This window comes from Peromyscus maniculatus, chromosome 5 (assembly GCF_049852395.1).
Source record: "Peromyscus maniculatus bairdii isolate BWxNUB_F1_BW_parent chromosome 5, HU_Pman_BW_mat_3.1, whole genome shotgun sequence".
Classification (NCBI taxonomy): Eukaryota; Metazoa; Chordata; class Mammalia; order Rodentia; family Cricetidae; genus Peromyscus; species Peromyscus maniculatus.
In genome coordinates, this window is record NC_134856.1 from 73,892,486 (window position 1) to 73,903,660 (window position 11,175).

The 11,175-nt window shown below is 45.0% G+C and overlaps 1 protein-coding gene across 43 annotated transcripts in view; it reads right to left on the reverse strand.

Moving 5' to 3' along the window:
- The window catches only part of Mllt10 (MLLT10 histone lysine methyltransferase DOT1L cofactor), a 171,156-nt gene extending 160,974 nt beyond the window's left edge, over positions 1 to 10,182 (reverse strand). For 10 of the 43 annotated variants that reach the window (XM_076572652.1, XM_076572645.1, XM_076572641.1 and 7 more), the window contains exons 1-3: positions 9,315 to 9,408; positions 8,992 to 9,151; positions 4,330 to 4,409 (exon numbers count right to left, since the gene is read on the reverse strand). In XM_076572652.1, the coding sequence (XP_076428767.1) occupies positions 4,330 to 4,409; positions 8,992 to 9,151 (240 nt within the window). In that variant the 5' untranslated portion in view covers positions 9,315 to 9,408. Of the gene's footprint in view, positions 1 to 4,329; positions 4,412 to 8,991; positions 9,152 to 9,314; positions 9,423 to 9,452; positions 9,699 to 9,728; positions 9,918 to 10,032 lie in introns of those variants that run through there. The other 33 variants (XM_076572653.1, XM_076572646.1, XM_076572642.1 and 30 more) reach the window with 17 other exon arrangements.
- Positions 10,183 to 11,175: the final 993 nt, after the last annotated feature.

Sequence of the window (11,175 nt, forward strand, 5' to 3'; positions counted from 1 at the left end):
ATATCAACTTAATCTTTTAATTTCTTTTTTTCTTTTGGGAGAGTGATGAAAACAGAGTCTCAATAACTGAGTGCAGGAAATAAACTTGCCTATTAATAATCTGTTAGGGCTGGAGAGATGGCTTAGTGATGTACTGATCTTAGAGGAACAGTCTGGTTCTCAGCATCCACAACAGGCTCATGGGCTGTAACTTTTAGCTACAGGAAATCTAATTTCCAAATCCACAGAGGCCACAAACACAGATAATAAAAAAAAAGTAAATTTTATAAAACTGGAATAAGTGAAGGCCTATAATCCCAGCACTTGGGAGGCAGAGACAGGATGATTAGAAGTTCAGGGTCATCCTCAGTTAATTACAATGAGTTTTCAGTCAGCTTGGGCTATGTGAAACCTTGTTTCAATAACAGAAGTATTTTTTTTACTTTAGGTAGCTGGAGAGACGGCTTAGTCATCAGTGGGGACAGTACTGGTTTAAGAATGTACACTGTTCTTCCAGAGGACCCTTATGTTCAGTTCCCATGCAGCTCAAACACCTGAACTCCAGCCCCAGGGCCTTTTCAGGGACAACACATACATTTTTTTTTTTTATTTAAATGTCAAGCCGTCCTCAGCTCTACAATAAGGGAGTTTTGCTTGTCTGTTTGGTTTGTTGTTGTTGTCTGACTGGGGTCTTTTGGTTTTTGGTGGGGGAGATTTTATTTTTGTTTTGTTGGTTTTGAAACAGGGTCGCACTCTACCGAGACCAGCCTGGCCTAGAAACCACTATGCAATTCAGACTGACCTCAAACTCATAGCAACCCTCCTGCCTCAGCCTCCCAAGTGCTGGCATAAGCCACCATGTTTGACGTTTCGATTTTTCTTTTCCTTAATTTTTGAGACAGCACCCCAAGCTACCCTCCAACTCAAACTCCTCCCCCTACCTCTAGAATGCTGGGATTACTCGCATGTTTCACCATGATAAACACTCCAGGTCTTTTTTTTAAGTTTACATTTATTTGGTTTGTTTTTTGTTGTGTTTTATTTGGAGGTATGATCTGGAATGTGAGTGGAGGTCAGAGAACAACTTGTGGCATGTATGTTCCCAGGGTTAAACTTAGGTTGTTGGTCTTGGTGGCACATTCCCTTACCCAATAAGCCAGCTCAGGGCTTTCATTTGTTCTCTCTTCTATCGCCTCATCTTCAATCACTATTACTCTGAGAAACTTTTGCTTGTTCCTAGGGCCTTGGGCTTTGAAGTACACATTCTATGTACTGAGCCATACTTCCTACATAATGGTTATTAACGATGGTAAAATCACTCTAGAGTAACTGAGATGTCACTCAGTCACCCATCACTCTTCCTTTTAAGGTGCTCCTGGTGGATTTCAATGTCCTCTCTTTAAGGTCGTCCTTCATCTCTGAGAGTATCATCCTGTACCTTTTTCTAATCTCACCTTTTAAATGCATTCTACATACTATCCAACAAAAACAGTCTTCTTGGCCAGGCAGTGGTAGTGCACGTCTTTAATCCCAGCACGTGAGAGGCAGTGGCAGGCAGATCTCTGTGAGTTCGAGGCCAGCCTGGTCTACAGAGCAAGTTCCAGGACAGGCTCCAAAGCTACACAGAGAAACCTTGTCTTGAAAACAAAAAAACAGTTTTCTGAAAATGCTGCTTTATCTTTCTGAATCATTACTATTCCATATCTGTCAAAGTACTTACAACCAGCTTACAACTCTTTTCTGGCAAGTGAGCCATTTCTGATCAAGAATTCCCTAACTGCATCTGAGCAACTTGATCTGATCTTAAAGAGGTCTAGAGGTAGGCACCACATCCAAGTCAAACCAGTCCAGGGCAATTTTAACCAAAAGAATATCAGATTCAGATTTGAGATTTTAGGCTCTTAGGACAGGAGGTACAGGTTGGAGAGACAACTCAGTGTATATAAGAACTTGCCACCAGTACCACACACCAGCCCTGACCACCTGAGGTCAGATGCCCAGAACCCATGGGAAAGGCAGACTTAGTAGTACAAGCACCTGTAAGCCCAGCAAGCCTCTACAGAGGTAGAGCTGGGACATCTGCTCACAGGCCAGCTCACTTGTTTATGCAGAGTAAAAGAGACTGTCTCTTTCTTTTATCTTTTATTTTTACATTTTTGAGACAAGATCAATGTAATCTTGACTATCCTGGAACTTGCTGTATTGACCAGGCTTTTTCTGCCTCCTGAATGCTGAGATTAAAGCCATTTGCCACCATGCTTCACCAAGACCATCGTAAAGAACTTGAAAGGTGGGGACTGATAAAATGGCTGTCCTCTAACTCACACTCTTTTTCAAGTGCACACACACACACACACACACACACACACACACACACACACAATTTTTTTTTGTTTTTGAATTCCAAAAGATTTTTTTTTTTAAAGCCATAAGCTACCTAGGTATGGCAGCCCTCACCAATCTCAGCACGCAAGAGGTTGAGACAAGAGGTTAATAGTTTGAGGCAAGCCAGCCAGGTCTCCATAGTAAGTTAAAGACCTGTCTCAAAAAGAGATTGGGAGAGACAGAAAGGTGAAAAGAGGAGCTGAGAAATAGTCATCCCTCTCCACAGGAGGCAATATAAGAAGGTAGAAAACAACTTAATGGCTGCCTAGATTGCAATTCTAGATATGTATTTCCCTTAAAACTATAGCTTTCTAATCCATAAAATGAGAACTACTTCAGGAATTTGACAATTAAATGAAGTAATTGGTGTATTAAAAACATTTAGTACAGTATTTGGAACATAGTTAAACACTTGGAGAGGTTAACTCCTAGTCGATAATTTTCACAAAGATAAGAAGGAAGGTACTGCAGGAGAGATAACAGGACTAGCTCCAGTTCCTGTCCATATTAAGACTCTTGGTTCCTACATCCTTACAATAAAATTACTGTTTTGTTCACACAAGCTTAGAATCAGACTTCTGTCTCATAATTGTCACTACAGGAATTTAAAAAACTATACCTCTTTTTTAATGGTTTCCCACATCCCACCAATTTAAATAAATTGAAATAAAACATGCTCCCAATATAGCTACCATATTTACCTTGACATTCTGACCACTTCTATAAAACAAAGGGATAAAAATGACTAGTATTTGAGGCATCACACCACATCCCAACCAGTACTTTTCCTCTTATGTCTTTAATGCCTTGTCCTCCTCATTTCACTGTGAGTGTTTACTGATAATTCTGGTAATTCAAGCTAATTCATTTGCTTAGAAACCACCCTAAACATAACATCCAACACAGAGAAAAAGTGAACAAGTAGACTTTCCATATTTCAAGTCTCTCCACACACACACCCCTTTTGAAACCCAGATTAGTCTCAAACTAGAACTCACTCTATAGCCAAGGAAGACTGTTAACTTTTGATCCCCTACCTTCACTTCCTGAGCGTTAGGATTACAGATGTGTATGACACCACACCCACTTTCATGCATGGTGGGGTGGAACTTAGGGCCCCTCATGCACACTAAGCAAGCTTTCTACCAACTGAACTACACTCCCTCAAAGTCTTGAAATGTGCATGATTGACTTCATCTTCCATTTGCTAAGTCCTATTATTTTAACACTACAATAATTAGCTATAATTCTGCTACACTGGATTTTCACATACAATCAACTGAGATTCACTATCTTATATAAGCTACCGGGCCTTAAGGGCTACTCACCTAGAACCACCCAAGGCAAAAATAAAACTTCTACTTTTGCTATATGCCCAAGAAAAGAGGTTGAAATGTCTGTTTTCTAACTTTGGGCCAAACCTCTCTCATTTCCCAAAAAGTCACCAAAGTGCTCACAAAGACGGTGACAAGTTTAAAAAAACAAAAACAGAAACCCTTTGCTGCTTGTCAAAATTGTTACGATGTGAAAACAAAGAGTACTGAAAGGTAAACTACACACCACAAATATAGTAAAATGACAGTAACTAAAACCCTAAATTTTTCCCTCCATACTTATTAAATCTAACAGAAACACCAGCAAGCCAGCTCTAGTAAAGAGACCCTGGGTAGAGTGCTGAAAACACCGTTCAGAGGTATAGTGTTTTTGTAACATGTAAGAGGACCTGAATTTAATTCCTCAGTTCCTGAATATCATTTATCTCTACTTTCAAAGTACCCTGTGACACTTAGACACTTATACATACACACATACATACATACATACATACACACACACACACACATACACACACAACTTAATTTTTCAGATTTTACAAAATCAGTTTAAAGCTTGAAGTCAATATTTAATATTTAGCATCCTAAACTACTAAGTTTTTTTTAAATATTTTTGATAAACAGTCCTTACCACTCTGGCTGCTCTCTCCTGAGATTCACATTTCCTGCAAAACCATGGTCCAGTAGGTACTTGAACAATGCCATAGCAAGCTGTGGGAAAACAAAATTGTTTGAATTTGAAAACAAAATATTTATATTTGAAAACTAAGAAAAAGGTCTTTTTAAACCCTATCAACTACTTCTCACACTATTCAACACCTTGCTTTATAAATTATTTTATATAATGTTGAGGGTACATTCAATTAATAAGTAAAATTATAACAATAAAATTTAAAAATTCAACCTTCTGAGTTATTTCCACTAAAATCCAAAAAGTGTTTGGTATGACAGTACATAAATGTAATCACAAAACTCTATAGAGGCTAAACCAAGATGATTCTAAGTTTCAAGTCACTCTGAACTGCACAGAAACTCTATTTTCAAATAAATCAAAATGCTACGTTAGTTTTTTTAAATTGCATGTTGGGATATTGTTTTTCAGTGATTATGTAAACTTAGCACAAGTTGATGTACAGAATAAATCAGAAATTCATTGATTCATTCCTTGCCCTATAGTTTAAGTACCAAGTGTTTCCTATTGCTTTGAGGTAGAATTTCACTGACTATAGCCTGCCTCAGCCTCTTTAAAGTGCTGGGTGTACAAGCACACAAATGAATGAAACAACAAAAACAGAGATTAAGAACAAAAAATTAAGACTAAGACAAGCAACAGATACAAAAGAAAATATGCCACAGTGAAATACTTGTGAGCTGCTGGGGTTGTGGCTTATCTCCAGCAAGCCTATAATGTCAGCACTCAGGAAATGGAGGCCAACCTTTATCACACAACAAATTCAAAGCCAGCCCAGGTTATTCGATACTAAAGTGAAAGTTTATGGTAGAGCACTCTGCACAGCATGTTCAAGGACCTGAGTCTATCCCTAGCACTTAAAAAAAAATTATGTGAAATATCCAAAAAAGGCAAATTAATAGACAAAGTTGTGGTAATCTAGGTATATGAGAATCAGGTAGAAACAGGAAGTGACTTCTAATGGATCCAAGCTTTTTATCAGGGTGATGAAAAAGATCTAAAACAAACTGTGGTAGTGTTTGCACAACTCTATGAATATATCAAAAACCACTGGATTTTTACACTCCAAACAGGTGAACTGCACAGTATATAATTGTATTTCAATACAATGTTATTTAAAAAAAATTTATATGATTTGCATACCCCAAGTATTCTCATGTTCACATACCTAATTCACAGCCTCATTTTTTGAAAATTTTTTTAGAATATATTTTATTTATTGTATATACATGTGTATGTCAACTTCCAGGAATTTGTTCTCTCCTTTCACTATATGGGTCCAACAATTGATTTCAAGGCTTAGCAAGAAGTGCCTTATAACTAGACCATGTCACTGGCCCAGCCTCCTTGTTTATAAGGGGACGAGGTGGTTTTGTTTTAAACTGGGCATGGTGTAATCCCAGCACTCAGGAAGTTAAAACAGAGGACCTCAAGTTCAGGCCAGACTAGGTTACACAGTGAGAATCTATAAAGTCCAAGGGATTGGGGGGGGGGGGGGGGGCTACTGGAGCAGTTCACAGATATTGAAAAAACAACTTCATCTAGCATGAACAAAGTCCTGAATCTGACCCTCAGCATGAAAACAAAAGGAAAAGGAGAAAAAAGTTTGATTTCTTGTTTGGTTTAGCAACTTACAAAATGTTTTTACTATTTATTTATTCTTGTGTATGTTGTGGGGGCCAGTGTGCCAGGGTGAGCAGTAGAGGTCAGAGGACTTTCAGCAGTTGGCTCTCTCCCTCCCACCATGAGTCTCAACCACCACACTGGTCAGGCTTGGTGGCATGTGCCTTTTAACCACTGAGCCATCTCACTCACTGAAAAAGTTGGTTTTAATGTTCATATTTAATTTGTTAAGATTTTCAACTTTTCTGAGAACTTATAAACACATTCAATTCCATCTTACTCAGCAGAAAATGTCTTAAAATATTGGGAAACCATAAAATAAAATCAACAGAGCTTTCTAAATACCAAGAGCTGAACTTTTTGAGTGTCCCATAGCACAGGTTGACCTCAAACTTGCTACGCAACCCCTAGGATGAACTTGAGGTTTTGACCCTACTGAGTACTGAGATTACAGGCCATGCCTTTATGCTAGGTTTATTCCACACTGGTTTAAATCCAGGGCTTTGTGTATGATACCTACTTACTTCAATTGAACTACATGTTGTCCTAATTGAGTCTAGGCTGTCCTCAAACTCAAAAAGATCCTCCTGCCTGACCCTCCCCAGAGTTGTGATTACAGGCATAAACCACCATGCCTCGGCTAATCTCCTTTAAACCTGTGTAAATCGAAGTAAAGAAAACAATAGCATCAATGACTTGGTGGTAATCGTACACATCTGTAATCCCAACACTTGGGAGGCAAAAGTCAAAAAACTGGAGTTCAAGACCTGCATACCAATTCTGAGGCCAGCCTGGGCTATGTGAGACCCTGTATCAAAAAAGAAAAAAGAAACAGCATAGAGTCCAAACACACACTTTTATTTAAGCACCTCTAGAAGGGAAAAAAATTTAGATGTACATTTTCTGTATTGACAAGCAAAGATTACATAACAAAATAATTTTTGATCCAAAAATTTATGAGATATGCCCTGCCCCCAGACAGAAAAGCAGAGGGGAAAAGGTATTGGAGAAATATATTTGAGCAAAGTATAACAAGATATCTGTACGAGAATGCCATAACCATTAATTTTTATCCCAACTAAAGATCGTAACATACACAAATGCCAATGAAAACAGAAATTATGTATGTCTGGCATAAATTTTCCTTCCTTTTTGCAAAAGACTCTCAAGTATCTAGGACAATGTGTAACTTTCTCCTTTAAAAAAGCCAATTAAGTTTCTTTTGAAGTTTAAGTTACTGTCTCAATATCATTACTTGTCTAAATGTGCCCCTCCCAAATGGTAATACTTGATTCTTGAAAGAATGCACTTTGGGACCAGGAGTGGTGATGCATGCCTTTTAATCCCAGCATTTGGGAGGCAGAGGCAGGCAGATCTCTGAGAGTTTCAGGCCAGTCTGGTCTAGCTCCAGTATAACCAGCGCTGTTACAGAGGAAATGTCTAGGGAGGAAGGGGGCGAATGCACTTTGGGGCCAGACTTTGGCTCAACTGGCAGAGTGCTTGCCTATCCTACACAAAGCCCTGGGTTTCATCCTCCTGACGGTACAACCCAGGAATAGTAGTGCATGCCTGAAATCCTAGCACAGGGAAGGCATGAAGATGGGGAACTCAAGGTCAGCCTGGGCTACTGGAGACTCAAAACAATCTGGGGGTGTAATGGCATAGGCCTTTAATCCCAGCACCCTGGAGGCAGAAGCAGGGAACACTCTGGGTCTGGAGGCAAACCTGGGCTACAAAATTAATTGAATTCAAGATGAGAAAGAGCTGATGAGACCCTGTCTCAAAATAATAAAAACTGAAATAAAAATTTCACTTTGGCATCTTATGCTCCAATTTCCCTCTCTCCCCTTTGGTAGGACACTTCTCATTACATTACAACTTCCTTAGGCTCACACCTATAATTTCTGCACTTGAGAGTTAATGAAGGGGGACTGCTGCATGTCTGGGTCCTACCTGGGCTACATAGAAAGACCCTATTGAAAAACACCAAAACTTCCACCACTCAGCGTTAGCCTCAGGGACAGGAAGGGTGGATTGGCTGATGACCACACAGTAAGCCACCAAGAATATTTATCATCTAGTCTTTCGTCCTGGATCCCTTTACCACTTGAAATGGACGGTCAGAAACTTCAATAACCAGAAAGATATCTTAGAGAGGTCCCCAGTATCGGGGGGGGGGGGGGGGGGAGATGATCCAAAGCATTCTAATGATAGTACCCAAAAATAAACTAAGACTCGTCTCTGGAGCCATGCAGGCCGTGCAGCAGCCACTGACCCGCTTTCCTCCCACAGCCCAGACACTCCCTCCCCTCATGGGCGCCTTCCACTGTCTTCACAGCAGCACCCAGCGGCGGGCAGCAGCGGGGGGGAGAGAGGTCTCTGCCACGGAGCTTGGGGTGCAGCAGCAGGGCCCACCTTCCCTCTCTCCCTCCACCTGGAGAGGCAGGTTGCCCCAGACCACAGCAAGTCTCCCAGGGACACACTGCGGCAGAGGGAGCTGGCAGGGGAGGGGAGGGGAGGAGAGGAGATGGGGCGGGGGGGGGTAGGTAGGAGAACAAGCCTCCGGTTCCCAAAGCCACCACCACACCGTCCCGGGGACTCCAGCGCGGGTCGCACGCTCCTCCCCTCCCCAGGCGCGGACCCGGGCCGCCGGCCGCAGGCAGCCAGCCAGGCAGGCAGCCACCAAATGACACTTGAGAGAGTGAGCGCCGAATCACATGACAGCCGGGGCCACACGCACTTTTCTCCCACAGGCCGAGGCACGGCCCGCGCCCGCGGCCACCACGCCGGGCTCCCCCCGAGGCCGTGCGCACGGGGCGGGGCGGGGCCGCGGGCCGGCGGGCGGGCGGGCGGGCGAGCCGGGGGAGGAGGGGCGGCGGTGGCAGTTGCCGCCGCGGGCGGGCGGGCGGGCGGGAGGGGGGGGAGCCGTGACGGTTGGGAGCGGGGCCGGTTCGGCCCGGCGGGCGGTTGGGTGTTTACCTTGATGCACCGCGACGCTGCAGCCGTGCCCGTCGCAATAAACCAGCGGGTTCTCGGCCCAGCCTCTCTCGTCTGAGCAAACGCAACAGCCTCCAATCATTTCCTTCATACTATGGGAGACCTCGTCCTCCAGTGACACGGGCCGGTCGCTAGAGACCATCTAAGAGGGAGTTGGGGAGGGGGGGGGACCATTAACAAACACGAGCAAGGCAGCCAGCGCTCCCCACACGCAGCCCCCTCGCCCGCCCCGCTCCGCCCCGGCCCCGCACGCCCGCCTGCCTGCCCGCCCGCCCGTCCACCCGCCCGCTCGGCCGCTCGCTCACTCGGGCTTTGCCGCTCAGTCACTCACGTTCCGCACAGGAGTCAGGAGCCATGTCCTTGCTGACTCCCCCCCCCCACCTCCCCGCCACCGCCTCCTCCGCCTCCTCCTCCGCCTCCTCCGCGGCGTCCTCCCTCCCCACCTCCACCCGGCCGCTAACGCCGCCGCCCGAGGAGGGCACACATAATCAAGCAGGCCTCCGCACAGGCGCACTGGGGGGCTCCCGCTGGGCCCGGGGCGGCGAGGGAGGGGAAGGGAAGGGGCTGCGCTTCCTCCTCCGAGCGTCACCCGGCGTGCGCGCCGGCCCGCCCTGCGGCCGGCGTCAGGGAGGCGGCCCCGGAGAGGCGAGGCCTGCGTGCGCGCCGCCGCCGCTGCGCCCGTCGTCGTCCGTCCCCCCCCAACCCCGGCCCCAGCCTACCTCCAGGGTTTCCCCTCCACCCCCCCCCCGCACCGCTCGGCGGCGCCGAGGTGTGCGGAGGTGGGGGAACCGACGAGCGGAGCCGGCTGCTCGGCGCGGCCGGAGTGAGTCGACCGGAGGGCTCCGGGGCGCTGCGCTCGCGCGCGCGGCCCGGGGACGTTGGGCCGCCCTGGCCTCGCGGGCCCGGGGCGCGCGTGGGGGGAAGAGGCCGCGGCGGGCGGGGGGGGAGGGCCGGAGTCGCTGAAGGGTGCGTCTCCCCCCCCGGGGGTGGGGGCGTCCGTCTCGCGTGGCACTGGGAACCTACCTGAAGGCCTGTGCCTGGAGAACTGGCCCGCGGGTAACAATGGTTGGGAGAGGGTGCCAGCTTCCATGAAGGGTGTAATGAAGCATGGCTTCCTGCAGTTGGCCGCTCTAACTTCCCAGTACTGTCGCAGCTTCACCTCCCATTAAATTCACGTCCTGGATTCCTCCCAAAGTTCACCCAGTGGAAGTGTTGCCATATCTACCGCCCACTTACGCACCACCTTGGCCCCCCGTGACAAATGCAAGTGCGCCAGACAGGTCAAAAGCTTGTGTTTGGGTTATGCTCTGAGCCGGAGCCCCAAGACTACATTGTAGCTTGGTAGGTATACAAAATGATAGCAGGCATTAGCAACCTAATGGAGCGATCTGGAAAATGCAGCTATAGGACGAAGGAACCCACGTTCTAGCCTGTCACCAAAAGATAACACCAGAGTGTGGGGCTCACTTTTGACTGAGGATTCCTCTGATCTAGCTTGTTTCTCCAAATTTACCTTTGCAAATGTGATGTCATTTCAGTGGGAGAAATATGGGAGCTCTCATACACAAATAGAAAATAGATTAGACCAATGTGAGCAGATTAATTAGCTGGATGCTGAGTAGTTTTTAGCTAAAAAAAAAAAAATCCTATCTCCCTATTCCTTTCTCCATGTACATCCAACAGTGATATTAAGCAAAAAGTGTTAAGTCATTAAAGTTTAGCATGAAATGGGAATTATGGATAGATTGTTTAAATGACAAACAGTTCCAAGACAACTTCATGGCTTTTGGTTAATTACTTGGGGGTACAAAGGGGTTTATTAGAAACTAACAATATTATATGGTCTGGAAAATGCACTTACTCAATGCTAGAATGCCTAAGTTCTAGGCACTCCCGAGATAATGTAATAATTTAAGTTTTAAAATATTCAAGAAAGGTAATGTGGCTGCTCTTTTTCTATTTAAAAATAAGTGCTAAAAGTCTAAGAATAGCAATAGACACAGCACAATGCAAGCATCTATTGGCAAATATATTCAAAATGTTTCAAAAGCTATGAGAGGCAGCTACATTAATGGGGAGTCTACCAAAGCTTGGGATAGGGAGAAAATGTACTCTAAAATACAAAACTGAGAGTTCTCTTTTAATTTTAATACATTTAGAAATGGT